We start from the raw sequence: 25,635 nt of genomic DNA on the forward strand, positions 1-25,635 counted from the left end.
TAAGAACAACGAAATCCAAGTGGTTTTACTCCACAACTGACAGAGTAAGTAGAATCAGACACACAAACAATAATAACAACTCAAATCGTATTCCCTCTCTCTCAAGTAGAATGAACTTTTCACCATTTTATTACTACAATCCTACAAAGTGATACTTGAATTGTAAAAAGCATATTATGAATATGTTTGCTGCATACATATGCATATGTATGTATGTCGGATTGTGAAGATATAGCAATTTAAATAACCACAAAAAATGTAAACGATAATTGTGTATGTATGGCAAAGTACATGAAATGGCACGGTGGTGGCATGAAACCGCTGGCCACAAAGCAAGTACGAGACACTCATATATGAGGGAAGTTATCAAAAGGCACAGAACCAACCAACTGTGTGGAGGTGTATATAATGAGGTGAATGGAGTGCGAAGAAAGCAAGCAAAAAAGTAAACAAACAAGCGCATGAACTGCGTTCGAGAAGCATAATAGATAGATAAAGAGACAACAAGCAACCGGTCGGCAAATGATAGTGCGGCCAATGTTATAAAGCTCGTCCAAAAGCAGTCATAAAATGTTTAAAAAGTTGGGAAAAAATTCAGCGCACAAAATAAGTGGCGAAGAACTTGTTTTCCCTGCAAAAGTCGCGTAGTGCAGACCACTGGTGAAATGGAAAACTAGCGATGTCAGTGGGACAATTTCGGTGAAATTCTGCCCTTAAGGGCAATACACGATTACAAGTAACTATTAAGTGTAGAGGTTAAGTTGAACGGTGCTTAAGTTTGAAATGCAAAATTTAATTAGTATACAGCGTGTTTGTTTAGAAGAGAAAGGGACATTTCTATATTAGTTTGAAGAGCGCATAATTCTTTAACTAGATACTGGAAAAAATAATACGAGTTGCAGAGCTAAATAGAGAAGGTACAATCTTCTACAAGAGTGTACAGCTGCTGGCGTACGCCGATGATATTGATATCATCGGAAGCAACAACCGCGCCATTAGTTCTGCTTTTTCCCGTCTGGATAAGGAAGCGAAGCGAATGGGTATGGAGGTGAACGCGGACAAGACGAAAATCTCCTGTCATCAAAAAAACAGTCAGCGCATTCGCGTCATGGCTCCCACGTCACTGTTGACAGTCTGAACTTCGAAGTCGTAGATAATTTCCTATACCTGGGAACCAGCATCAACAACACCAGTGCAGAATCACTCTTGCCAACAGGTGCTACTTTGGACTGAGTAGGCAATTGAAAAATAAAGTCCTCTCTCGACGAACCAAAATCAAACTCTACAAGTCGCTTATCATTCCCGTCCTGATGTATGGTGCAGAAGCGTCGACGATGTCAACATCAGCTGAGACGACACTAGGAGTTTTCGAGAGGAAATTTTTGCGCAAGATTTATGATCCTCAGAACATTGGCAACGGCGAATACCGCAGACGATGGAACAGTGAGCTTTACGAGTTATACGACGACATTCAGCGAATAAATAGACAGCGGCTACGCTGGCTTGGTCATGTTGTCCGAATGGACGAAAACACTCCAGCTCTGAAAGTGTTCGATGCAGTACCCGCCGAAGGAAGCCGAGGAAGGGGAAGGCCTGCACTCCGTTGGAGGGAGCAAGTGAAGAGCAACCTGGTTACACTTGGGATCTCGCCGAACAGCGAGGGAAAGAGAGGAGTGGCGCGCTATCATCGGTACGACTATAAACGGCTAAACGGTTTCCACGCCAATCACATACATACAGGTTAGCATGTGAGATATCTTAGCTAAAGTGAGTGTATAATCTTGGATATAATGTAGCTTGGTGACAAAAATAGTTCCAATCGGTCCGGGTTATTACCCAGTCCCCACACATAGTAGTATATAATGAATTTTGTTTTTTAATGGACTTTATGCAGAATATGTGGATCAAATTGTGTGTTCTCAATGATTTCATTTCGGCGGTAATTCCACTGGAATCACCACATTTCAAACAAATGATTTTATACTCTCCACTAATAAATCGGTTGTAAAATTTTCAAGCTTAACTAATAAGTATGTATTTAAAGTGTCTACAAAAGCGTGTCACACGATACAAGTTCAATAACAAAATTATTAAATCATCACGCGTTCCAAAATGAAGATGCCACTAATCGAGCTCGCAAACGATTAGCTGGCAAAGTAAATAGCTAAACGCTTTTTTATCAGCGGCGTGTGGGCGCATAAGCAAATAATAAACACGAAAACAAAATGCTTAAACTACAAGAGAGTAAATACAAAAAAATTTATTGTAAATTTAATACGCAATGAAATGAAAATGAAAATGAAAAGAAATGAAAACCACCAATGTAAGCAACAACAATTTCAATTACACTGAAGCTGTCTATACAAAGCGAAAATGCCACACATAATTGGTTTAAAATATTGGCTGCTATACAATTCAGCAATTCACCTCTACGCCTTGAACTACAACAATAAATGTGTGTATACAACAATAAACACATTATTTTTTATTTGCGAAAGCGAAATGTCAACGACAATAAAATATATCAACGACACAACTGCAAATACGTAACCGTTATCAAAACAGCTGAGACATCAGCTGATCATTTGTAGCGATATATGCAACGGCTACCTAAAGTCAAGAGCATGAAATTGGATGAAAAAAATACAAATAATCTTAAGCGGTATGAATAATATTATTTATTGCATTTCAGTTATAAGTTGAAAAAAACAACCAAAAGTTGTAAAAATTTAGCGTTTCTTTGCTAACTGGAGTTTATTTTTTTCTAGTTCTCTTTTAACCCTTTTTCGATTAGCAAACAAACAAGATATTCATGTATTTGCTCTGGCTTTATTCAAATGTAGACATGTGAAATTCTTAGCGCGACGCCTAGGCACCCTTCAAAATACAGACATACAGTCATACAAATATACATACATACAAACATCCATATATTTGCATAGGTTTGTAATGGCAGCAGTGTTGATAAGTCGCAGTCAAGTGTATAGCACTCGACTGATGGCAGCCGCTACAACCGTAACCGCAAAGCAATCAAAAAAAATATATAAAAAAAACATCAACAACAACAACAACAAAAACAAAAGTTAGTGCACTTGAGTTGAAGGTGAAATGAATTGCAGTGCAGTGAGTGTGTTGAGAAGGTGGTTGGTTGCTTAGTTGGAGGATGTACGACGGGTGGGTGCATCGCTGCTGCTTGGCAGATAAGTATGTTTTCACTGCGAAGTGCTTACTGACGCCAGCACATATGAATCACTCGTGCTTTCCGTGTTGGCCTACGGTTACTATATAGTAAAACCGTGGATAGTAAAGGGTGATTTTTTAAGAGCTTGATAACTTTAAAAAAAAAAAAAACGCATAAAATTTGCAAAATCTCATCGGTTCTTTATTTGAAACGTTAGATTGGTTCATGACATTTACTTTTTGAAGATAATTTCATTTAAATGTTGACCGCGGCTGCGTCTTAGGTGGTCCATTCGGAAAGTCCAATTTTGGGCAACTTTTTCGAGCATTTCGGCCGGAATAGCCCGAATTTCTTCGGAAATGTTGTCTTCCAAAGCTGGAATAGTTGCTGGCTTATTTCTGTAGACTTTAGACTTGACGTAGCCCCACAAAAAATAGTCTAAAGGCGTTAAATCGCATGATCTTGGTGGCCAACTTACGGGTCCATTTCTTGAGATGAATTGTTCTCCGAAGTTTTCCCTCAAAATGGCCATAGAATCGCGAGCTGTGTGGCATGTAGCGCCATCTTGTTGAAACCACATGTCAACCAAGTTCAGTTCTTCCATTTTTGGCAACAAAAAGTTTGTTAGCATCGAACGATAGCGATCGCCATTCACCGTAACGTTGCGTCCAACAGCATCTTTGAAAAAATACGGTCCAATGATTCCACCAGCGTACAAACCACACCAAACAGTGCATTTTTCGGGATGCATGGGCAGTTCTTGAACGGCTTCTGGTTGCTCTTCACCCCAAATGCGGCAATTTTGCTTATTTACGTAGCCATTCAACCAGAAATGAGCCTCATCGCTGAACAAAATTTGTCGATAAAAAACATTTCGAACCGAACACTGATTTTGGTAATAAAATTCAATGATTTGCAAGCGTTGCTCGTTAGTAAGTCTATTCATGATGAAATGTCAAAGCATACTGAGCATCTTTCTCTTTGACACCATGTCTGAAATCCCACGTGATCTGTCAAATACTAATGCATGAAAATCCTAACCTCAAAAAAATCACCCGTTATATATAGAGTATATACGTCTATATTATGTAAATCACAAAAGCCCAACAAAGTTTTATCTCTTTACCCACATGCGTAGGCATATTGGAGTGCTGATGGAGTGCAAATGGTGTTAGTGGTGTATCTAATGGAATAATGGATCACTTTGTGCACGAGTTTTCGTTGAATTGCAGCAATTAAAAGCGATGAAAATTAGATTACCATTGTAATTGGTTAAACTGTTGAAAATGAAGTGCTGTTGAAGTTAGTTGAAAGTTTGGTGATAGCTTTGAAAAACGAAGTAACTGAAAGGATTTATATGAACCACTGATTATATCCATCGCTCTTTGCGAGGCACTTTCAAAATATGCACTAACACCTATTATTGTTTTATTGGAACTATTTTTTATCGGCAAAATTTTATTATCGTTTCATTTTAAGCAAATTAACTCTCTAAAATGCTTAATAGTCTTACAAATTAACAATCTGACAGAATATTTGGCAAAATAATAAAGTAATTTACAAATTTGTTCTTAATGAAGATGTTAATTGAACTCAATTTCAAATAATACAGAAAAAAAATTAAAAAAATGTTAATTGAAATAGATTTTAATTACAACCCAGACAGGTTTTACTGGAAACTAAGTGAGATATCAGTCAGGATCGGGAAGGACCTCTCCGATATTGATATCTTCGGAAGCAACAACCGCGCCATTGTTCTGCTTTTTCCAGACTGGATAAGGAAGCGAAGCGTATGGGTCTGGTGGTCCTGTCATCAAACAAACAGTCAGCGCACTCGTGTCTTGGCTCACATGTCACTGTTGACAGTCATAACTTTGAAGTCGTAGGACTTGGGAACCAGCGTTAGCAACACCAACAATGTCAGCCTCGAAATCCAACGCAGAATCTCTATTGCCAACAGGTGTAATTGTAAAGTCCTCTCTCGACGAACCAAAATCAAACTCTACACGTCGCTTATCATTCCCGCCCTGCTTTATGGTGCAGACGCTTGGACGATGTCAACATCAGATGAGACGACACTAGGAGTTTTCGAGAGGAAAATTTTGCGTAAGATTTATGGTCCTCAGAACATTGGCAACGGCGAATACCGCAGACGATGGAACGATGAGCTGTACGAGTTATACGACGACATTGACATAGTTCAGCGAATAAAAAGACATGACTTGGCTGGGTCATGTTGTACGGATGGATGAAAACACTCCAGCTCTGAAAGTGTTCGATGCAGTACTCGCTGGTGGAAGCCAAGGGAGAGGGAGACCTCCACTCCGATGGAAGGACCAGGTGGAAAGTGACCTGGCTTCACTTGGTGTTTCCAGTTTGCGCCAAAAAAACAAAAAGGAGGAACGAGGGGCGCGCTCTGGTGGATTCGGCTATAATCGCTTAACGCGGTTCCTACGCCACAAATATGTATATAAGAAGGATATGAATATAACTGAACAAAACTCAATTAAGTTTCCTTAAAATATATCATAGTACAATTAGGTGGCCAACATAAACTCGAGTTTAAGGCTTTGAGTTTACAAAACACTATTAAGGCATTATCTATGATATTGAGAGTATAGTAAGCAAAATCTTTATGTGGTTTTAAATTTTTAGCCAAATTGTATTGTGTATTTCACAAATATTACCATGAAACCCAAAAAATATGGTGTTTAAGTAGAGTTAGTGGGAATTTGTGGTATGGTATTTAATTTCACACGCCAAACTTTTGATCGCTATCAAAATAATCGTTAAACTCATTAGATTAGTAACTATATTAAGAAATCTTCGAGAAATTTTTGATAATTAATTGAGTGAAAATGCAATTATTATCTTAATTTTTGAGCGAAGTATTATAATTTATTAATTGAAATTAAGAGGATACTTTTTATAACTGTTTCTCTGTTGGTTTTTTCATTATGTTGAAATTGCTAATAGAGTTGCATTTTTAACAATAACAATAATTTTTGGATGAGTCTACTATTTAAAATTTCATGCTTACTTCGTGTTCTGACATAAATTATACAATCAGAATAACTGAGCATGTACACCTCTGCGCATACGCACTATTATTACACTATTATAAGTATGATTTATGATTTTATGAATTGTATAAGTTCACTTTCATATTGTAAATAGAACAAAAACAATTATACACAATTGTTAGAGGCATACTCGTATTCACTTAAATTTATTTATGCATGTCCATGACCGTGGAAATTTCAAATATTTAAGTACAGTTGTGTTCAAAATAATAATAGTGCTTTTCTTCAAAGGTGTATTTTTTCAATATTTTCTCATTTTAATTTTTTTTGTTTGAGAACGGATCGTGGGACTATATTTGCGAAAATTTGTATTGCGTTGACGTGAAAAATGTTTCCCAAAATTCATTACTGCCATCTTAAGTACCGAATAAAATTCTTTGCTTTGTTTCGTCTATAAAACTTCCCTCTTAATATCAAGCCATACATTCTCTATGGCATTACTATCATGGGTAGTCCTTGGCCAGGCTTGAACTCAATTCCTCCAACCCTTGGCGAACCAATTCCTGTGTTATTATGCTCTTGAAAACCCATTTTCGTTTAACGACTAGCAAAATGTCGGGAACCAGTATTCTCAATAAGAAAAAAACTCTTTTTTTTCAAAAACCACTGTTTTGAATCGCGATGTTTTTCGAATCGAATGCAATTAGTCACATGATTTTTACTGGAAGGAAAATTTACGATTAAAAGTATGAACACTCTTATTATTTTGTACATGACTGTACATACGTATTTGCTGGTACAAAACCCGAACAATAAGATAGACAGAAAATATGAATTTATGCAGATACCGAATGCCCCAGTGTGTCATTAATTAATCAGCAGCGTCTACTGCACTCTGGTCCGTTACGCTGTTGCGGCTGAGAATATCACTTTCGGTCGTAAAACAAACTGCATTTGAGCGCATATCCGCTATACGACGATAGCTGATTACACGCCGCTTAACTATTTGCATGCCAACAAATGAGTATTATTACTACATGCCCACACTCGTCGTATGTTTAGCTGACTTTGGGACGCTGACTCGTCAGCGGAATAGTATTTATGCACGAATATACGAGTACACTGCAATATGTGCATATGCATGCATGTAAGTAGTGCACGCGCGCCTTGATAATGAAAACGTAATGGAAACGTGCTTCATTTGCTGGCCGGCAGCTGCAACCCAGACAATCGCAGCAGCTGACACTGACCGTCACTAGCTGTTTTTTGCAAATTAACAACTTTAGTGCAACAAATTTTAAATGAATACTGTTTACTTGCGAGCTGCTTTTAGCTCATTGTTCGCGCAACAACAACAACAAATATGCCTAATAATTTACAAATTGTTGTGAGGTGCATTCGACGCGCTTTCTTTCATAACTCACTCCAATACACTTACGGTTGATTTTCACAACTTATCACACGATCGTTGTGCGAAAAATAGAGAAAAGTTGATACGAAAAACGAAGGAGATATTAACTGAATATTTCAGATTCGTGGGCCTCCAGTTTTAGTAAAATAATCGTTATAATATTAAAACTCACAAATAATTAATAAGCCATCAGTTAAAAATTATCGTTTTTGCGGAGTATTTTAAAATAAAAGCTCCCATTTAACTAAATCTAAAACCGATCAAGCAAAAGAAATATTTTCCTTTCTATATCTTTAATTTAATTTGTGATTTCTAAACCCTTGAGCATTAAATATTGAATGTTTAATTTTATTCAGATAAGCAGAAATGTCAAATAAATTCAAATCAAAACAAGTAAGGAAAGGCTAAGTTCGGGTGCAACCGAACATTTTATACTCTCGCAATTTATTGAAGAAATTTTATTAAGATAACATACAAATTAACCCATAAATTCGGCATAAAGTTTAATAGAATAACGAAAATCGTCATATATAGTGTATGAAGGCTGAGATAATTCCTGAACCGATTTCATTCATTTTCATCAGCAAGGTACACTATATCCAAGACGATACGCTCACTTAATTTTGCTAAGATAGCTCACATATTAACCAATATATATATGCGGAATAAAGCCCACCGTATTTTTGAAAAACCTATAATTAGGTTTATGGGAGCTAGGAGAAGATACTTTTGAAAAATCTACAATGAGGTATATGGAGATGTTATGACCCGATTTTAATAATTTTTGGAAAAGAGACACACTATTAGAAGAAAACAATTTCCTCTGAATTACATTAAATTATCTAAGAGATTTACCCATATTTTCGGTTAAAATTAACCCTTAGGCGCTGAGTTCAACATGAGTTCGATACCTGGGGCCTTGAAAAGTTATCGTCCGTTTTCGTTTTTTCACAAATGAAGCCAGAGATGATATACACTATTTGTGTAAAGTTTTATTCCGCTATCTTCATTGGTTCCTTATGTATATGTATATTATAAAGTGAAGGAAACAGATGGAATTCAAAATTCAGTTATAAGGAAAGTAGTCGTGGTTGTGAACCGATTTCGCCCATTTTTTGTCCGTGTTATCAGGGTGTCAAGAAAATATTATATGCCGAATTTCATTGAAATCTGTCGAGTGGGCGTGGATAATATTTCAACTATTTTCATGGTGTGTGGTGGGGTACGTAAGAGAATCGATTGCAGAAATTTTGGTTTATATAGCTTCATTGGTTTGCGAGATATATACAAATAACCGATTTGGGGGCCGGGCCACGCCCACTTCCCCAAAAAAACTACATCCAAATATGCCCCTTCCTAGTGCGATCCTTTATTCCAATTTTTACTGTTATAACCTTATTTATGGCTTAGTTATGACACTTTATGTGTTTTTGGTTTTCGCCATTTTGTGGGCGTGGCAATGGTCCGATTTTGCCCATTTTCGAAAGCAACCAACGCTGCCAAGGAACATGTGTTCCAAGTTTCATTAAGATATCTCAATTTTTACTCAAGTTATCGCTTGCACGGACAAACGGATCCGGATCCGGATTTCAACTCCACTCGTTATCACTCCTGATCATTTATATATATATATAACCCCATATCTAACTCTTTTATTTCTTGGTGACACAAGCAACCGTTATGTGAACAAAACTATCATACTCTGTGAAACAGGTTGCGAGAGTATAAAAAGCTCTTAGCGTTACCCTCCCTTTTTACTGGAATTTCCTGAAAATATATAGATAAGTAGTTGCCTTGTTGTCTAGATTAAGTTTGTTTTCTAATGCAGTGTGACTCATAACCAGCGATTGGTATGTCAGCACATTTATCAAAATATATCAAAAAAAAATTATTTCCCTCCGTTCCCTAAAAGTACCGTAGTAAAACACAAAATATTAAACACAAGCTGAGGCAAACGCACACCAAAACAAAACCGCTCCTGTTTGTAAGAAAAATTACCACTTTTATCAAATCGCACGAGCGTCTGACTAATGTTATAAACGTATATCAGTCATATATATTTGAATATACATATATGAAGGAGGTGGTGATACAAGTCACTTTTGTGATATGATAAACAAACTGAACTTGATTCATGATGACCTTGCGATTACTAATAAATCGTTATGAGGGCAAGCGAACATCTTCAAACAAGTTTTCTAAAATAAATCCATATTTTATAAAAAACTTCACCATTTTCATTATATTTTTTTCGAAATTCATATTTAACTTTTAAAATAACGTAGCGTACTACCAATAATTCCGTGATATTAAAAAATCATTACATTACCCTCCCAGTGGAAATTCGACTACCTCACTACCTGCCAACAACCACAAAATCATACAATATGTCCTTATGTAAATGTGTGCATTTAAAATCTCATTTTTATGGCCAGCATGCATTGGTGTGAATGACCAAACGATCAGTCGTCACATGATAACAAAACTTATTCATCGCTTTTGCCATTTGCTTTGCCATTTCGACACTTTGACATACCAGTTGGGAAGCGAGTATTAATAATGTCATAACTTGTTGAGCATAACACAAGTTTTTATGTTCGTTTATGAGTACTTTAACTTACATTTTGTATATTTACAGTTGTCCTGCATATTCGGAACGATGGACTTTTGACCAAAAGACCTAAATACGAGCATTTTTGCCATAGTTTTTACAGGTTGTTGTGTTTTAAGATATTGTTTTTTATGATTATAGTGAAACTAATAATGTGTTTGTATATGTATTTTAGTTTTTAAATCTATTTCAATATTTTGTATTAATACTATTTATGAAATCATAAATGCATTAACATTGTAACCAATTTATCGCCGTTTTTTTATTATCGCAGTACGTTATCATAAACGCTTATATAACCATGTTTGGCAATGGTAATTCGTGTAATCAGCAAAAGCATTTATTACCCTTAAGGCCAAAGTATTCCAAGTTAGTTTGCGCACATGTTTTTTTTTTTGAGAGAGGAGTTCTTAATAAAGTATTACTTTTTAGTTTGAGGTTGGCGGCCAGCTAGCGATAAAAATGTCTCTACAAGATTCCAACAGTAAGAAATAGGTCTATTAAAATCCATACATGGATAATGCAATTACAAAAATATCAAAAAAATATATCCATTCTTTGAAAGGCAAAAACACTATCAATCTTTATAAATTACTAAAGTTCCAGATGTAACGAAGATTGTTCCGATTACTCTCTCGCTCTCTCTTCCATTCTGCTTTAGTTAAAATAAAAATTATTCGTTTTTAATTATTTAAAATGTCAAAATGTGTTGAAGATATTGAGAAGATCATTCGGGATCAGACAAACCCGTACATTAATCGAAAATACAAAGAATATTTGTTACCAGCTTTCAAAACATCCTATTGAGAAAAACATCTAGAAAAACATGTTAAAATACTATTCTTAAGACACTGAGTTCTTAAATACAGTTGAACTTCCAACTCGGACATCTACAAGTAGAAATTCTCCATAACTCGAACTCTTGAATTGCCAATAGAAGTCAAATTTCATACACATTACCTTCCTAACTCGGAAGTCTCTCTAACTCGAAGGTTTTTTGTGGATTATGGTGATTCGAGTTAGGGAAGTTCAACTGTAGTTTAAACTAGCAGTATGTTGATTTCACAAATCCTCTAGATCTTCGAATTATTTATTTTCCTTCTTGACAATGTATGATCAAGATAAAAGTACATACTACTATTAGAACAATGGTGAAGTGATGCAAGAAAAAACCAAGAACAGTATAAACTAGATTCATTCTAGTTAGTCTAGTGGTCTAATTAATATTACTAATTATACCACGTTTAGTTACTAGAATTAATCTAGCTAATATTGTTCTTGAGTTGTAAACTATTATTCCAATCTTCTTGAAACTCCACACCAAGATTTAATAATATAAATTAACTAATCCAAAACAAAGCGCTTTCTTTTATGAGTACTTAAAGTTGGGTTCTATTCTCACATTTATCTTTTCAATACAATAGCTGCTCTAAACAAAAACGTAAATTACACAGAAAGAAAAATTAAGAAGAAATTGCAATGAAATTATTTGTCTTATCAAGTCACGGTAATTTTGTAATAATAGCAGTATTTGCAATGGTAACGCCTTAAAATCTACAGAACCACGATAAGAAAATCAGCGAATGTTAGAAGGAATGAATTTAATTACAATAAAAGATAAGATAACTGGAACAATGCATATTTATAGAGCGATATGCTTCATAAAGAGCGAAAGAGCCAGAGCGAGAGAGAGAGAGGGATAGAATGCAATGGACTAGCAATAATTTGAAATAAAACACTAATTTATTGATTTGATAAATCTTAAGATAATATTTAAATATTAAAGCTCAAAGCTTATGTCACAATGGTGGACTCCGTTTATTGCCTTATTTATTATTCTTATTAATCTAAAAAACATTTATTTACAACAATAACTACATATGTAAATAAATGTTAGGGTGTGACTCATAATTACTCGATTCATTCGAATTCCACGTACTAGTTACACACTGCTATGGCACATAATGCAATATAATACATTTAATTCCCTTCTTATCGCTAAATTTTTTCCCGCTGATTTTTATACACAAAAAACAATTAACAATAATAATAATACTTGGGCACATATATTCTTCACACACACACACAGCCAAACCCACATATATTATAGGTTTACAACAAAAAAGCTAAAAATTATAAATTTACGACATTTTCGCTTTTTTCTTCTTTTTCTTTTATATCACGGTTATTTCAATGGAATATTCTTTTTTGTTACTTTTTTTCGTTATTTTCTTTGCGAGTATGCGCAATATTCGTAAGTAGTTTTCAGCAGCGAATGAATCATACGAATGCGCAGGCAAATAAAGCTAGCGGGCTTGGCCACGGCGCAGCGACCAGGCTATGCCGAGCCAGAGACGCAGTCAGTCATCATCCAGACCAATGTGCGACAACTTTGGCATAATAAAGTTGTTCACAACACATACATACGACGCCAGCACAAGTGCTGCAATGCCCGTAAATCTGAGCACGGCACAAACCGACAAAATTGCGAACCGCTGTTAGAGAGTTCATTCACGTCACGGCCAACACGAACGCCGGTTACAAAACGCAATGAAGTTGGTAAATTGTTTTTACTCTTACATAGTACATATCTACATACATTTGTGTGTATGCAAAATTACCTGTAGATATGTATATGTGTATGTATGTACATCTGTAAGTTGTATTTTCTTGAAGATTTGCATGCTTGCCGCAAGTGAGGGAAAAGCGCGCCGAAATAACATACACTTAGGCAATAGCAGTTGTTGGAAGCGAAATCGAGGGTGTGGCATGCATCGAGATGATTTAGGCTTATCGCAACTGTTCAAAACTAATCTATTCAAATATTTAGCAGCGAATTGTAAGACATACATCTATATGCTTATAGTTTAATCGGTAAGCGTGATTCATTTTGAATCACACACTCCACTCCTCGAAATAAGCGACATTCAACAAGTTAAGAAGTTTTAGGTCGGTTTAAACTGGAGTTAGATACTTTCATTTCTCATAACTGTTATAGTAAAGATATACAGATATATTCATACTAACCGATAAGTACAAGTATAAGTGAACTGGAGCTGTGATGAACTTTATATTGTATTTCACCCAATTCTTCAAATAAAGAGGAATCTTGCTTTTAAAAATATCACTTTGTATTCTAAGTTACATAACTATCATGACAATTTATCCAAGGACTTTATAACAGGTCCACATATCCGCTCCTACCACACTTAAACAGAAGACTTTTAACCGACCAAGCGCAATCTACTGCGTAACCTTTTTTAAAACTATTTGCATAAAATTTCCTTCACTACAGCAACAACACTTCATCAAACTGAATGATACTAAATTGAATATTTGTTTTATTTATATTAGCAATATTATTTATAGATTTGAAACCAAATATTTTCAACTCAAAAATAGTAAAATTAAAATGTCTAACATTAAATTTTCTTTTGAAATTTATAAGGAAATTTTATATGTTAAAATATATGAAAATAAACTTAAAATTGCAAACAACACTCTCCCAATATTTAAAAACTTCAAATATGGTATGCATATCAGCATTATAAAGTTCAAATATGTACTTATGTACATTACCATTTTTTAACTACATAAATTTGTACATACATTTCTTTTATTGCTCTCTTTCATACTTTTTTTATCTATCTGACTAAGTATTTTTGATAAGATATGATGCGTGCGTGTACACACCTTGACTGTTCGTCAAGGCGAAGGAAATGAACTTATTATTTGATTACTTCAAAATAACTGTTGATGACAAAACAAAAATATTTACAAAAAAGCTCTCAAAGCACAAGCTGGAGAGATAAGTTATTACTTAAGTAACCTTCGATTGAAATCGAAGTAAATAAAAGAAATTTGGCTTGGCGTTGGAAAGTTGGTGAGGTGACAGTCCATTGAAGTATAGAAATTCCGGCTTACTCCAATGAGTCCGATATTATTAAATATGAAATTAATTTTATAAAATTTTGATGGGAATTCATTTCCAAAAATTAATTTAACTTTTAACAATTAGATGATATTTTTATTAAAATCTCTATACCGTTTATAAATTGTTTATCTTTCTTACTTGAGTCTCAAATTAATATTGTATACATTACAACCACAACCGTTAGTGTAAAGTATAAAACAAATTTATGGTCAAATCCAAAGTCATCAACATGTTCATTGATTTTATTGCATAAATATTTTGCAATTATTTGATTCATGTGCATTTGGGCGCGCACAGGTTGCCTCATAATCATTGGCGACTTATAAATGTACATTTGCTTGTCCACACATCGTATATGCATATGCATTTGCATACAAATGGATGTGACATCTGACCGAATTTACAAATAAACGAAAACTCGTTTGTGGCACAACAGTTGCCATTTAAACGTACATAGGTATGTATGTAGGTGTTTGGCCAAAATGGAAACACTTTGACGAATATATTGACATATTTGGGTCAACGATTGATGCGTACATATATGTACCGATTATGTATTTATGTAAAAAGATATACCTACATATAAAAAAACTAATTTAAATAAATATTTATTTACTCTCTGTTAGGTCAGTAAAATTTATAAAAAATTATTCAACATTTGATAATTTAAAAAATAACAGCATAATAATGAAACTGCCTTTTTTTTGGTCTGGGAAAAGCTATTAAAATATACGAAAATTCTTTAAACTTTCAAAGAAGGATAAATTGTTATTATTAAGAATATTAATATAATTTATATTCACATTAAAAATAAAAATTCGTATTTATGCAATTCAGCCACTGCCAAATTGTTCAATAACAAATATCTATTATGTAACAAGTTGTTTACTTTTACGATAAAAGCGTCTTCTTTTAAAATAGCTGACAAACTCGATTAAATTTTGTGATAATCCATAATATAAAGTAAAGAATATAAAAAAAAAAAAAATAAAAATTTAAACAAACCAGTTTACTGTTCTAAAATACATACAAAAAAATAATGACAATAATGTCATGAAAATAGAAAGACTTTCTTTGCGTGACACACGATCTTTAGAAACTTACCTCCTCGCGATGCAACGTCCATATTGAATGTGTGTGGCAACTGAAGTTCGCTCGATTTTGAAGTTACACACAGAAATCAAAGAAGTGGCAGGAAAACCAGAATGTTGCAAAAGTTTATTGTTTTTATGTCGTAATACAGTCTTAAACACACTGAGACAAGATATAGTAAACCACTACCCGTTTTTGTTACTGGTTGACGCGCTGCCTGTTTTTTACCCAGCTTCGTAGCGTATTATGAATAATACAAACGTTCGTTGTAGTTTAATGCGACTATACAACAATGAATCACCACTTCATTTGTTCGTCCAATAAGCAAAACAAGTTGGTGGTTCTGCTTTGACCTTATTTACTGATTTACTTTTTAAATTGTGACGCTTTGGTCAAATCACTTTAATTTTTGTTGGTTTTCTAACCACTACATTAATGGTATTTTCTGTTATTATTTTAGCTTCTAGTAAAAATTATAATGTAGAGGTATATGTTTTCTTTAGCTAGCAAACACTACAATGCAACGCACCAAAACACCGTCATCAGTTGTATATGTATATGTATGTATGTACATTCAACTCAGGGACAGTGTTGCCATAGTGGCTACATTTGTAGCCATTTGGCTACATTTAAAATATAAGGCTACAAAGCTACACTGCTTATTAAATGGCTACTATTTCTTAAAATTTTCAAATTGACTTAATTTTTTTTTCTTCTTTGTTAAATTATCGCATCATACTACTCAATGCCACAAGAAAATATGACAATTACATTGTGATCATACCTTAATTGCATTGTATATATATGCATGGTAGGTGTAAATGTCACAAATGTAAAAGTAGGGTTGGCAAACCATCGATGGTGATAGTTTTAGTGACGAGCAACCATCGATAGTATCGATAGTGCCGTCGATGGTTTGCCAACCCTGTGACAAAGTATTTACATGCAAATGGTGGCTTGATGAAGTTTGCTTTGAGTGTTTGTTGGCTGCTGATACATTGATGATGGATAGGTAAGCTAATTTTAATGTTAATAATTATAAGAAGGAATAATTAAAAATGTTATATTTCAGATTTATAGTAAAAAAGTCACGGATTGATAAACAAAAGGAAAATGAAGAAAACTTTACTGAAGAAGACATTACTGAAGAAGAAGACCAAGGAAATAACAATGAGCCGTATGTGTTTAGAATTTTGCCATTTCCAGAATTTTATTAAAAATGTTTTGTTTATTTAGTAAAAAGAGCAAAAGAACGAGAAAGTTCAGAACTGAGTGGCTGAAAAAGTTCCCGTGGCTGGAAAACAAAAATGGTCTCGCTTTTTGCAAAGCGTGCAACAAGAACTCTTTAAATATATTGTCACATCTTAACAGACACGCCAGTTGTTCTTCTCATGTACAAAATATGGAAACCAAAAAGAGTCAATTATCGATGGAGACATTTTTGGATACCGAAAAAGAGCAGATGAGCAAAAAGGTTCAATATGCAGAATTTACACTCGTCATGTTTCTTATAACGCACAACTTGCCGTTTTTATTAATGGATGTTTTACCTGCTCTGTTAGCTGAATGTTGCCCGGACTCTGAAGTGGCCAAACGTTTGCAAATTGCCAGAACTAAAGCAACAAACATAACCAAGGAAATTGCTAGCAAAACAACATCCGAGCTTGTTTCAACGTTAAAGAACTGTAAGTTTTCAATAATCATTGACGAAACCACGGATATCTCAATTAAAAAATGTCTGGTAATGGTCGTGAGATACGTTGTGAACTTTATTGCAAAGGATCGATTTTTAGCACTTATTGAGCTACCAAAGTGTGATTCAGCTTCAGTATTTGGAGCAGTAAAAAAGTTTTTGTTAGACAACAATATTCCGCTAAAAAATATTATAGGTATGGCAACAGATGGTGCAAGTGTCATGGCCGGCCATTTATCTGGCGTAAAAGCGTTACTGGAGTCAGAAACAAATATTTTTTATTTGAAATGTACTTGCCATTCTTTGCATTTGTGTGTGAGTTATGCCACTAAAAAAATACCCGAAGATGTCAATTGGTTATGTCGAAATATATATAGCTTCTTTTCGCATAGCCCTAAACGAGTTCATGACTTTAAGGAATTTCAGGAGTATTGCTCCGTGAAACCACATAAAATATTAGGTGTTTGTCAAACACGATGGCTGTCTTTAGAGGGAGTTGTTTCCCGAATAAATGAGCAATGGGACGCCTTAAAATTCTTTTTTATTTATGCAAAATTAGAAGTCAATGCAATTCGATCAAACCAATTGGCTGAAAAAATGGAAGATAATAAAACAAAATCCTATTTCCTATTTCTTTCGTATGCGTTGCCTTTGATTAACAATTTGAACAAAGAGTTTCAGTCAGAAAAAAGTCGTCTTCCATATCTCTATTCGAGTATGAAATCATATTTCTTGTTAATTTTAAATAATTTTATTGCAAAGAACAAAGAACTTCACGTCAATATTAACTATAAAAGCACTTGTAATCATATTGAACTACCAAAAATATTTATTGGTACAAAAGCAGAAGTTCTATTAAAAAAAAAGGCAACAGCTGATGAAATAAATGAAGTGAAAGGTAACATTCTGGCATTTTACATAGAGCTTTTAGATCAAATCAAATTAAGATTTGATTTCTCCAGGAAGGATTTAGAACTTTTAAAATTAATAACACCTGAGGAGGTGATGTCAGCAAATGACAATAATATTTTAGATTTAGTTTTGGAATATGCAGACTTATTTGAATGTGAATGTGATAAAATCATTACCCAATGGACTTTATTTAAATTAAGTAATCACAATTTAAATAGTAATTTGGATATTGACTTATTTTGGGAGAAAGTCGCTTCCATGAAAGATGGACTGGGCGACTTAAAATTTCCAGATCTAAGTGGCTTTGTATTTAATTTATTGTCATTGCCTCACAGTTCTGCAGTGGCAGAGAGAAAATTCTCTTCTCTTAAATTAATTAAAACCAGCACTAGAAATAAGTTGGAAGTAAGTACTTTACATGCGATAATGACCTGTAAAGAACTAACGAATAGAAATATTGTTTGGTCAGCAAAAAAAGATTTTCCATGAAAGATGGAGTGGGCGACGTAAAATTTGCAGATCTCAGTGGCTTTGTATTTAATTTATTGTCATTCTCTTCTCTTAAATTAATTAAAACCAGCATTAGAAAGAAGTTGGAAATAAGTACTTTACATGCGATAATGACCTGTAAATAACTAACGAATAGAAATATTGTTTGGTCAGCAAAAAAAGATTTTCATTATTTTTACAACTTTGTCAATTAAACACAAGAATTGTTTTTTTTTTATTATTTTTATAATAACAACGATATATATATATATTTATAATATTTATCACCAAATGTGTTCCTTTAAGTTTAATATAATAATTTTTAAATACATAAAAAACAATGTTAACACAAAGTGGTTATTTTTTTGAGTTAAATAAAATTATATGAATAAAGAAATTCTATGAACTAACTGTCTTTTACAATTTTTAGGTGTAAAAAATGTATGGCTACATTAAGTTTCGGTTTGCTACACTTTTGGATACATAAAATATTTTGTCAGTGGCAACACTGCTCAGGGAAATGAAAATAATTAATTCACATCACGGAAGCCGGGACGCAACGAACATTGTGGAAAACAACAAAAGTATTGTTGAAACACAGTGAAATGACCAAACTCACGAACTGTTTGTGCTCACAAAAGAATACTCATACCAACGCCCGTACCGGATTGAAAAACGCGTTAGCTAATACTTGACTTATCGGCTCGACGAATGTTTGTATTAACTGCAAACTTTATGCATTTCTATTGGGAAGTAATATTTCCAATTAGTTATGAATCAACACTGTATTGCTTTGAAACAAACACTATCCAATTATAACTCCGAATGAATTCGCTCCAGTAGAAATGCACTTTTTCCCAATTTTGCTTTGTTATTGATTTTCACACCTTCTTTCATACTTCGATTGCAAGCCGTATTATTTTTTCACTGAATTATTTACTTTAAACCTTACACACTGCTTTTAAATAAAACTATATATATTATTTTAACATTTTAAGTAACTTTTGCAAGTATTATATTTTCACAACTTATTTTAATTCACTATTCTTTCTAGTTGGATTGAAAAGTGCATTGAGTTTATTTTTCCGCTAACACTACAATTCGACGTTCGAAGTCTTTTTCGTTTGTAGTTTGCAGGAAGAACGTATTAACATTTTACGCTCTACGAAAGTACCACTCTTCAGGCAGGGTTGAATTTTAAAGTACTTTTAGGTTGAGCAATTTTGATAAAAAGTATTAACTAGAAATATTGTTTAATGTCCATTTATTAAGCATTTCTGATAAATAAGTAATCACAAATTTATATTAATATAGTGTAATATCAACTTTGTTGCTGTTCTTTAGTTGTGTATATGTTTAATTAACATTTAGCAGATGTCAGTACGCAATCTCACATCTCTGTTAAAGCAACCCTGTATTGAACTTGAAAATATATTACGCTTTAGTTCTTGCTAAATTTAACTATTTTCTAATGAGAACTGACTTTTGCATTAATATCGTTAAACTTTCATTTTTAAATTTAAAATTTTATATATTCCATATTAAAATTATTATTTCATATCATGGTTATCACTTCTTTATATTACCAGAATGGTGTTAACTAACCTCCAATAGATGGCGCAGCTCGCACTGAAATACCGGTGTTTGCGATTTTCTTTCCTCAGCATTCGTAAATATTGTTGATGTTCATATGATTTCAGTTTTAGTTGTTTTTGCATTAAACACATGCATTTCTAATAATTTTTTTGCAACAAACTATAAATGGCTTTTACTGAAATAATGTTTCATATTCGACGTTTTGTCCACAAAGATTCTCGACACGCGAGTCTTTTCCCAGACAAGTTATTCAACAAGAGGCACAAAATTCCCGCACATTTCTATGTAGCCGAAGACCAATTGGCTGAGCAAATAGACAATGCCATCCAGCCTTTTATGCAACAGACCAAATGTGATACCGCTATTGAAATGAATCCAGGAATTGGTTTATTCACACGCAAACTACTGAATCGTGATGACCGCTTAAATAAAATTATACTCGTAGAATCTATGGAGCATTTTCTGCCTGGGCTTCATGATTTTCATACACTCTACCCAGAACGCGTCAAAGTGAAGCACAGTGACTTTGTGAGCATGTGGAAACTGTCATTTCAAGACAGAATGGACAACGGCACCCGTGTCTCGGATTTGTTATCTGATCTGCCAAAACGCGAATTTAATGAAGGTAATTTAAGCATTTTTTAAGTAAAAGTGTAATCAAATTTAAACATTTATAGATCCCAGCTGTTTATTGTTTGGTGCTGTGGGCTGTTACGATTTCATCAAACATCTGGTGAATTCCATTATCTTCCAAAACGGTTTGTTCAGTTGGGGACGTATGGAAATGTATCTCGCTGTACCGCCACCCACTTATATAGTAAGTATTCAAGAAGCAGTACTAACGCAATGAACTAAAATTTTTCTTCTAGCATATGACCTGCACCAATGAGGTTGGTTATATGATATACAGATCCACCTCCATGCTTTTCCAAATGCTCTTTGAATACCGCTACATCACACGTTTACCACGTGAACATTTTCTACCAAATCAAAGTGAAAATAAAATCATTAAAGGCAGTCGACTGAAAAAGGTAAATTATATCAAATTTAAGCAAATATACTGAATAACTTATTTTCATCTATATACGCAGGTGCAATCTATCAATCCGGAGTACTTATATTTGGTGCGCATAGTACCGCGTCGTAATTTCTTCGATCTTTGTCCGATCGCAGATCTACAAGCACTTTGGTATTTTGTCAAGCAGAACTGTATTAGCCGCCGCAATCGGGTCATTCCAAATTTAGAGTAAGTACGGTTAGAGTATACTATATTCAAACTGAACAAATAATTTTCCTTTTAGAAAATGGGTACCAGGTTGTGGGCCACGTCTAATTATTAACAGCGTGCCTTCAGAGACATTAAAGCCTCTTTATCCGGAAGATGTTGCGGAACTGCCACAATACTCCACACGCTGCACAACTATGAGCAATCTTGATTTCTATCCGCGCATGAACATTTACACACAATTCGGTGATCTATCGCCAAGTCAAATGTTAACATTATTCACACAATTTCGCAAATGGCCGGAATATAGTGAAAGTTCATTTGTGGCATCACTTGAGAATACTTTGTTAAAAATGGAGGCAGCAGCTGATGAAAACATTGGCATAACAGAAGAAGATGATTTGCCAAATGAGGAAGCAGTCTTTGATGATGTCAAGGAAACTAAGAGTAGCGCAACCAAACGCACTAAGGAAAGTAAGCTTAACACTGCAACATCAAATTAACACGATTAAGCTTGAATTGAAAATCATGTATATGGCGTAGTTATAATTAATGTAAATTATGTATAATTAAAATTCTTATTTAGTAAATGTAAAAGAAAAGTTAAAATCTTATACACTTCTAAAAACTATTTGCTTTTAAGTGTTTATTTAAAATTTAAAGTAACATACAAGTAAAAACTACGCTATGGTAAATTCGTGACATTCTCTCAGCTCTTCACTTTGTTTGAACGCTGGCCGTGCAAGTGCCCTCTATGGAACGTTGCGAGCCACGTGCACACAAATCAACTTTGCTCAGATCATATGGCGGTTCATCATCATCTGCCAGGCTTACGCGCGTCTTCACAGAAACCGATAACTTTATGCAATCCAACATCAATGTGGTCGCATTAACACCAAGCACATATGACAAATGTGCATTTTGACATGGCGCCGAACCACCAATCTGATAGCAAACGTTGTTAATTTTTACCAAACCATCCTGTTTACATGTATTCGTTATGCATTGTGGTATAACTGTATTGGGCGCTAAGACAAGCATTTGTTCTGCTTCACAAGGACCACGTCGGAAGGCGGGATGACAGGCATCCGAGTCGGGATAGTATAATGCAGCTATGAAAGAAGAGTTTCGCATTAGAATTGATAACAAAATTATATTTATTATTAATTTACCTGGTGCACAATCGCAAATCCAGTCATCAGCATGATCGCCCGGGTAAAGAAGCTCATTCGACTTACAGCGCGATGGGGCATAATGCGGAATGCGACCCTGTTTAGGAAGAAAATATTGTTAAATAATAATTTTAAATTAATTTCTAAGAAGCTGAAATTCTTATCAATTCAAGCTGATATGTAGATATGTATGTTTACATGTAATCACATATTCTTATCAGCATACTTGTCGGTTAATCCAATTTTGAGCGAATTGAGGGCAAAGTTATAATTTACAGCCGGAAGATCCAGCCTCAAACGTATTTATGAAATATGCGTCAAAAACAAAATTAAATTAAAATTTAGTTTGAACAATCGAAATAGTTAAATTTGCTACTTGATGCACTAACCTCGAATATTTCATTAATTATTAAATATAATATCAAAAATCAATGTATTCATGTTTCAGTTTTGTACCTTTTCGTATTCGCATTTAAACATCTTATTCACATTAATTCTCAGTTCCAATAAACGTAAATGAAATGAATCAATTAATCAATACGCATACTAATATTCATCAAAGGTGCACACACTTCGACATGCATTCCAGCTCGAATGTAGACTTTTATTGTAAAAACCCTCAATATATTATTAATGGCTGTTACTACTACCGATATATAAAACAATAACCCATACTCACTGCCGAATTTGACTTTTCTTTTTCCATTGGTATACGTTCCGGATATATTACTTGTGTGGTGGTCAGTTGAATCACTGTAACAGTGCAAAAAACACAAACAAATATGGCACTTTTCATTTTATACACGAAATTAATCTAAATATTTATCAAAAATAGTGCGATTATTGAATAATATTTCAGCAAAAGTTTACGAATCACTACTCAGAAGATTATTCGCGTATATATCGTCTGCACCGCACGATGCTCGTTAATAAACAAAAGCGAAGTTTGGCGAAAGCTAGCTTTACACTCAGCCAACAAATCAAAATCGTATGAAATTATACAGCTTCAGCTCAAAAAGATCCCCCCAATTAAATGCACGTTGAGAGAGAGATAACAAAAAAGACCAAAACGGCTCGTGTCGTAAGCAAAGGCGAGCTCAACAACACGTTAAGAGCAGAAACTTGTTGAACAGCGAAATTTTATTAGTACAGAGCTTGAGCTTTAGTTCTTTAGTTAAATAAGTTGATTAATATACATATTTTTTTGTCTAGAAAAATTTGCGCATAAAATTAATTTATTCAAAATATGTAAATAGCTTTCATTTGGCGTCAAATTCGCAATTTGTACAAATCTGTGACTCATTTATCCAAAGCGTTCTCAGTGATTAAACGTTCTTCGAAAATGTGCACTCTTTGATGTGAATTACCGCGATAAAAAAAACAAACAAAGTGAATTTTATATTTACAAACAAATAAATAATTATTAATTATTGCGCTCTTATTTATTCAACAGTACATTTAAGAAGTCGTTGTTAAAATTTTTTAGGGTTATATAAACATTAATTATGATTTTATGATAATATATATTCAAATAGTTCGTCGTCATTGTCTGGGGCATTTTTCCTCTCCAGCTCCTTTGTCTTGATGGGTCTATCTGTTTTGTGCTGCCTAATTACATTTATGAACTACTTAAACATATTCATTGATATACTTACTTAATTCGGTTAAAGCATGTGCTATATCTTGAATATACATATTTTGTATTTTCTGTCGGTGTTCTAATACTTTTGTTGCTTCAATTAGGTTCATACTATGGACATTTACACTTTCCCTTTCCAGATTTCTTTTATTAGCTTGCCTATAATATAGTTGGACCATTAGAAATAAAATATTTTGACATTTAAATCGGTGTCATTTATGTACCTTTTCGTTTCGAAAATTAAACTCCCAGCTGCGATCGAAAATACAACCAATTCACCCAATATATCGGCACCCAATTCTGTAGCAATTGCTTCATTAAGTGGCGCCACCTTTATCGGTCGACCCAAATTCAATAGCACCATCTTTAGTGTGACTTCACACCAATGAAAACCTTCCAATGAGAGTGTGTTATTATTTTTCGTGCACAAGATTTTACTTCCTTTACTCACACTGAGCAGGAGGCGCGCAAATGTATTTCCGAAACAATTGGCTTTGCTTTGCTTTCTTGCTTATAAAACTACTAACAGGACGCGCTAGTTGTCGCATTCCCAACAAACACAACTTTAAAATTGGTAATGTAAATACCACCATGCTGCTTTAAAGTAATGAATGCTTCAAATTTTAAAAACAAAATCCTGTCAAAATATCGAAGAACTTAATTGAACGTGTAAATAAATCGGAATTCCACTTGGCTTTTTATAAATGCTTAATCGTTCTTGAAGTTAAACTTTGTCCTTTTGCGTAAGCGGAATACGCTTGATTGGTTTTCCTAGAACCAGACGGTAATGAATTTAAAATATATAGTTACATATTACATAAGTATAATAAAAACGTAAATTTTACCAAGTTCTTCAAGGGCGTCTATTATTTGTTCAATACAAATAGTTTGCTGGCTTAATATGTGCTGTAAAATCTCTACCGACTCCATTAAAATTTTCTCACGTTTTATTATATCTTTATCTGCCATTTCTTTTTGTTTTATTTGCCTATAAAATAAGAGTATGCAAGTTTTCAATGAAATCTGTCTACTATGTTTGTATAAAAGTACTATAACTATTTTTTACTTATTACTCTCCACAAGTAAAACTTTTGAGCATCCTATAAACACCACTATTTCCGCCCATATAGCTGCACCTAAATTAATGCTTTCTTCTTCGGTTAGTTGTTCGAAATGTTTATCTTTGGATATGAGCATATAGAGATATTTCTCACACCACTGATATCCTTGGAATTTAAAAAGTACATGGACCGAATGAAAAACTCGTTCTACATATGTATGTATAAAAGCATGCACTTACCACGGGACGGAGGTTTTATAATATATTGGCGAAAAAGTTGATTGCGGTGGGCGACGTTTACAAACAATCTTTTTACAGGTTGTGTGAATTCCTTAACAACGATCATAGCCATACGCAATATTCGTAAAGTCATCAAAGCCATCGCAGTTATTTAGAAATTAAAACCAAACTATATTAACACTTAAAAAACTGTTAAAGTTTCATAGTATTGAAATAATTATAATTTAATATGTTAAAATGCACTAAAATTAAATTTAAAACAAACACAATTAAAAACGAGTATTTGTTATCACAATTGTTTTTAAATTTCTCTTCTATGTCAACATCACTATGAGTTCATAGATGTCGCTGTCAATA

The 25,635-nt window shown here is 33.9% G+C and overlaps 4 protein-coding genes across 6 annotated transcripts in view; 2 read left to right on the plus strand and 2 right to left on the minus strand.

Annotated features, from left to right (window-relative positions):
* LOC105213886 (serine-rich adhesin for platelets) overlaps positions 1-19,486 on the minus strand; it is a 45,777-nt gene extending 26,291 nt beyond the window's left edge. The window contains exons 1-2 of one of the 3 annotated variants that reach the window (XM_054226203.1): positions 19,234-19,486; positions 15,265-15,715 (exon numbers count right to left, since the gene is read on the minus strand). In XM_054226203.1, the coding sequence (XP_054082178.1) occupies positions 15,265-15,286 (22 nt within the window). In that variant the 5' untranslated portion in view covers positions 15,287-15,715; positions 19,234-19,486. Of the gene's footprint in view, positions 1-15,264; positions 15,760-19,233 lie in introns of those variants that run through there. The other 2 variants (XM_011186986.3, XM_011186985.3) reach the window with 2 other exon arrangements.
* Positions 15,830-18,849, plus strand: LOC128920019 (zinc finger protein 862-like). Its single transcript, XM_054226204.1, has 3 exons — positions 15,830-16,264; positions 16,325-16,429; positions 16,489-18,849. The coding sequence occupies exons 1-3, from the start codon at positions 16,164-16,166 to the stop codon at positions 18,344-18,346; spliced, it is 2,064 nt and encodes a 687-aa protein (XP_054082179.1). The 5' UTR covers positions 15,830-16,163; the 3' UTR covers positions 18,347-18,849.
* A 392-nt stretch (positions 19,487-19,878) lies between the features above and the next one.
* On the plus strand, positions 19,879-21,798 carry LOC105213885 (dimethyladenosine transferase 2, mitochondrial). The gene is made up of 6 exons (XM_011186984.3): positions 19,879-20,015; positions 20,157-20,567; positions 20,620-20,759; positions 20,812-20,973; positions 21,034-21,188; positions 21,244-21,798. Exons 1-6 carry the CDS (start codon positions 19,961-19,963, stop codon positions 21,668-21,670), a joined length of 1,350 nt encoding a protein of 449 aa, XP_011185286.2. The 5' UTR covers positions 19,879-19,960; the 3' UTR covers positions 21,671-21,798.
* Positions 21,779-25,419, minus strand: LOC105213883 (uncharacterized). Its single transcript, XM_029041419.2, has 9 exons — positions 25,279-25,419; positions 25,045-25,204; positions 24,824-24,966; positions 24,430-24,749; positions 24,203-24,371; positions 23,995-24,137; positions 23,019-23,092; positions 22,340-22,436; positions 21,779-22,279 (listed from the first exon to the last, which is right to left on the minus strand). The coding sequence occupies exons 4-9, from the start codon at positions 24,569-24,571 to the stop codon at positions 21,885-21,887; spliced, it is 1,020 nt and encodes a 339-aa protein (XP_028897252.2). The 5' UTR covers positions 24,572-24,749; positions 24,824-24,966; positions 25,045-25,204; positions 25,279-25,419; the 3' UTR covers positions 21,779-21,884.
* Between the last annotated feature and the right edge of the window lie 216 nt (positions 25,420-25,635).

Source organism: Zeugodacus cucurbitae, chromosome 2, assembly GCF_028554725.1.
Source record: "Zeugodacus cucurbitae isolate PBARC_wt_2022May chromosome 2, idZeuCucr1.2, whole genome shotgun sequence".
Taxonomy (NCBI): Eukaryota; Metazoa; Arthropoda; class Insecta; order Diptera; family Tephritidae; genus Zeugodacus; species Zeugodacus cucurbitae.

Bases quoted from the DNA above. Each gene is read 5' to 3' on its own strand.
- LOC128920019 (XM_054226204.1), top strand. From the start codon at position 16,164: ATGGTTTGCCAACCCTGTGACAAAGTATTTACATGCAAATGGTGGCTT. The intron at 16,265-16,324 runs GTAAGCTAATTT...GTTATATTTCAG, and splicing joins GATACATTGATGATGGATAG to ATTTATAGTAAAAAAGTCAC. The intron at 16,430-16,488 runs GTATGTGTTTAG...TTGTTTATTTAG, and splicing joins CAAGGAAATAACAATGAGCC to TAAAAAGAGCAAAAGAACGA.
- LOC105213885 (XM_011186984.3), top strand. From the start codon at position 19,961: ATGGCGCAGCTCGCACTGAAATACCGGTGTTTGCGATTTTCTTTCCTC. The intron at 20,568-20,619 runs GTAATTTAAGCA...AAACATTTATAG, and splicing joins AAAACGCGAATTTAATGAAG to ATCCCAGCTGTTTATTGTTT. The intron at 20,974-21,033 runs GTAAATTATATC...CTATATACGCAG, and splicing joins AAGGCAGTCGACTGAAAAAG to GTGCAATCTATCAATCCGGA.
- LOC105213883 (XM_029041419.2), bottom strand. From the start codon at position 24,571: ATGGTGGTATTTACATTACCAATTTTAAAGTTGTGTTTGTTGGGAATG. The intron at 23,093-23,994 runs GTAAGTATATCA...GCACTGTTACAG, and splicing joins ACATGCTTTAACCGAATTAA to TGATTCAACTGACCACCACA. The intron at 22,280-22,339 runs GTAAATTAATAA...CTTCTTTCATAG, and splicing joins GATTTGCGATTGTGCACCAG to CTGCATTATACTATCCCGAC.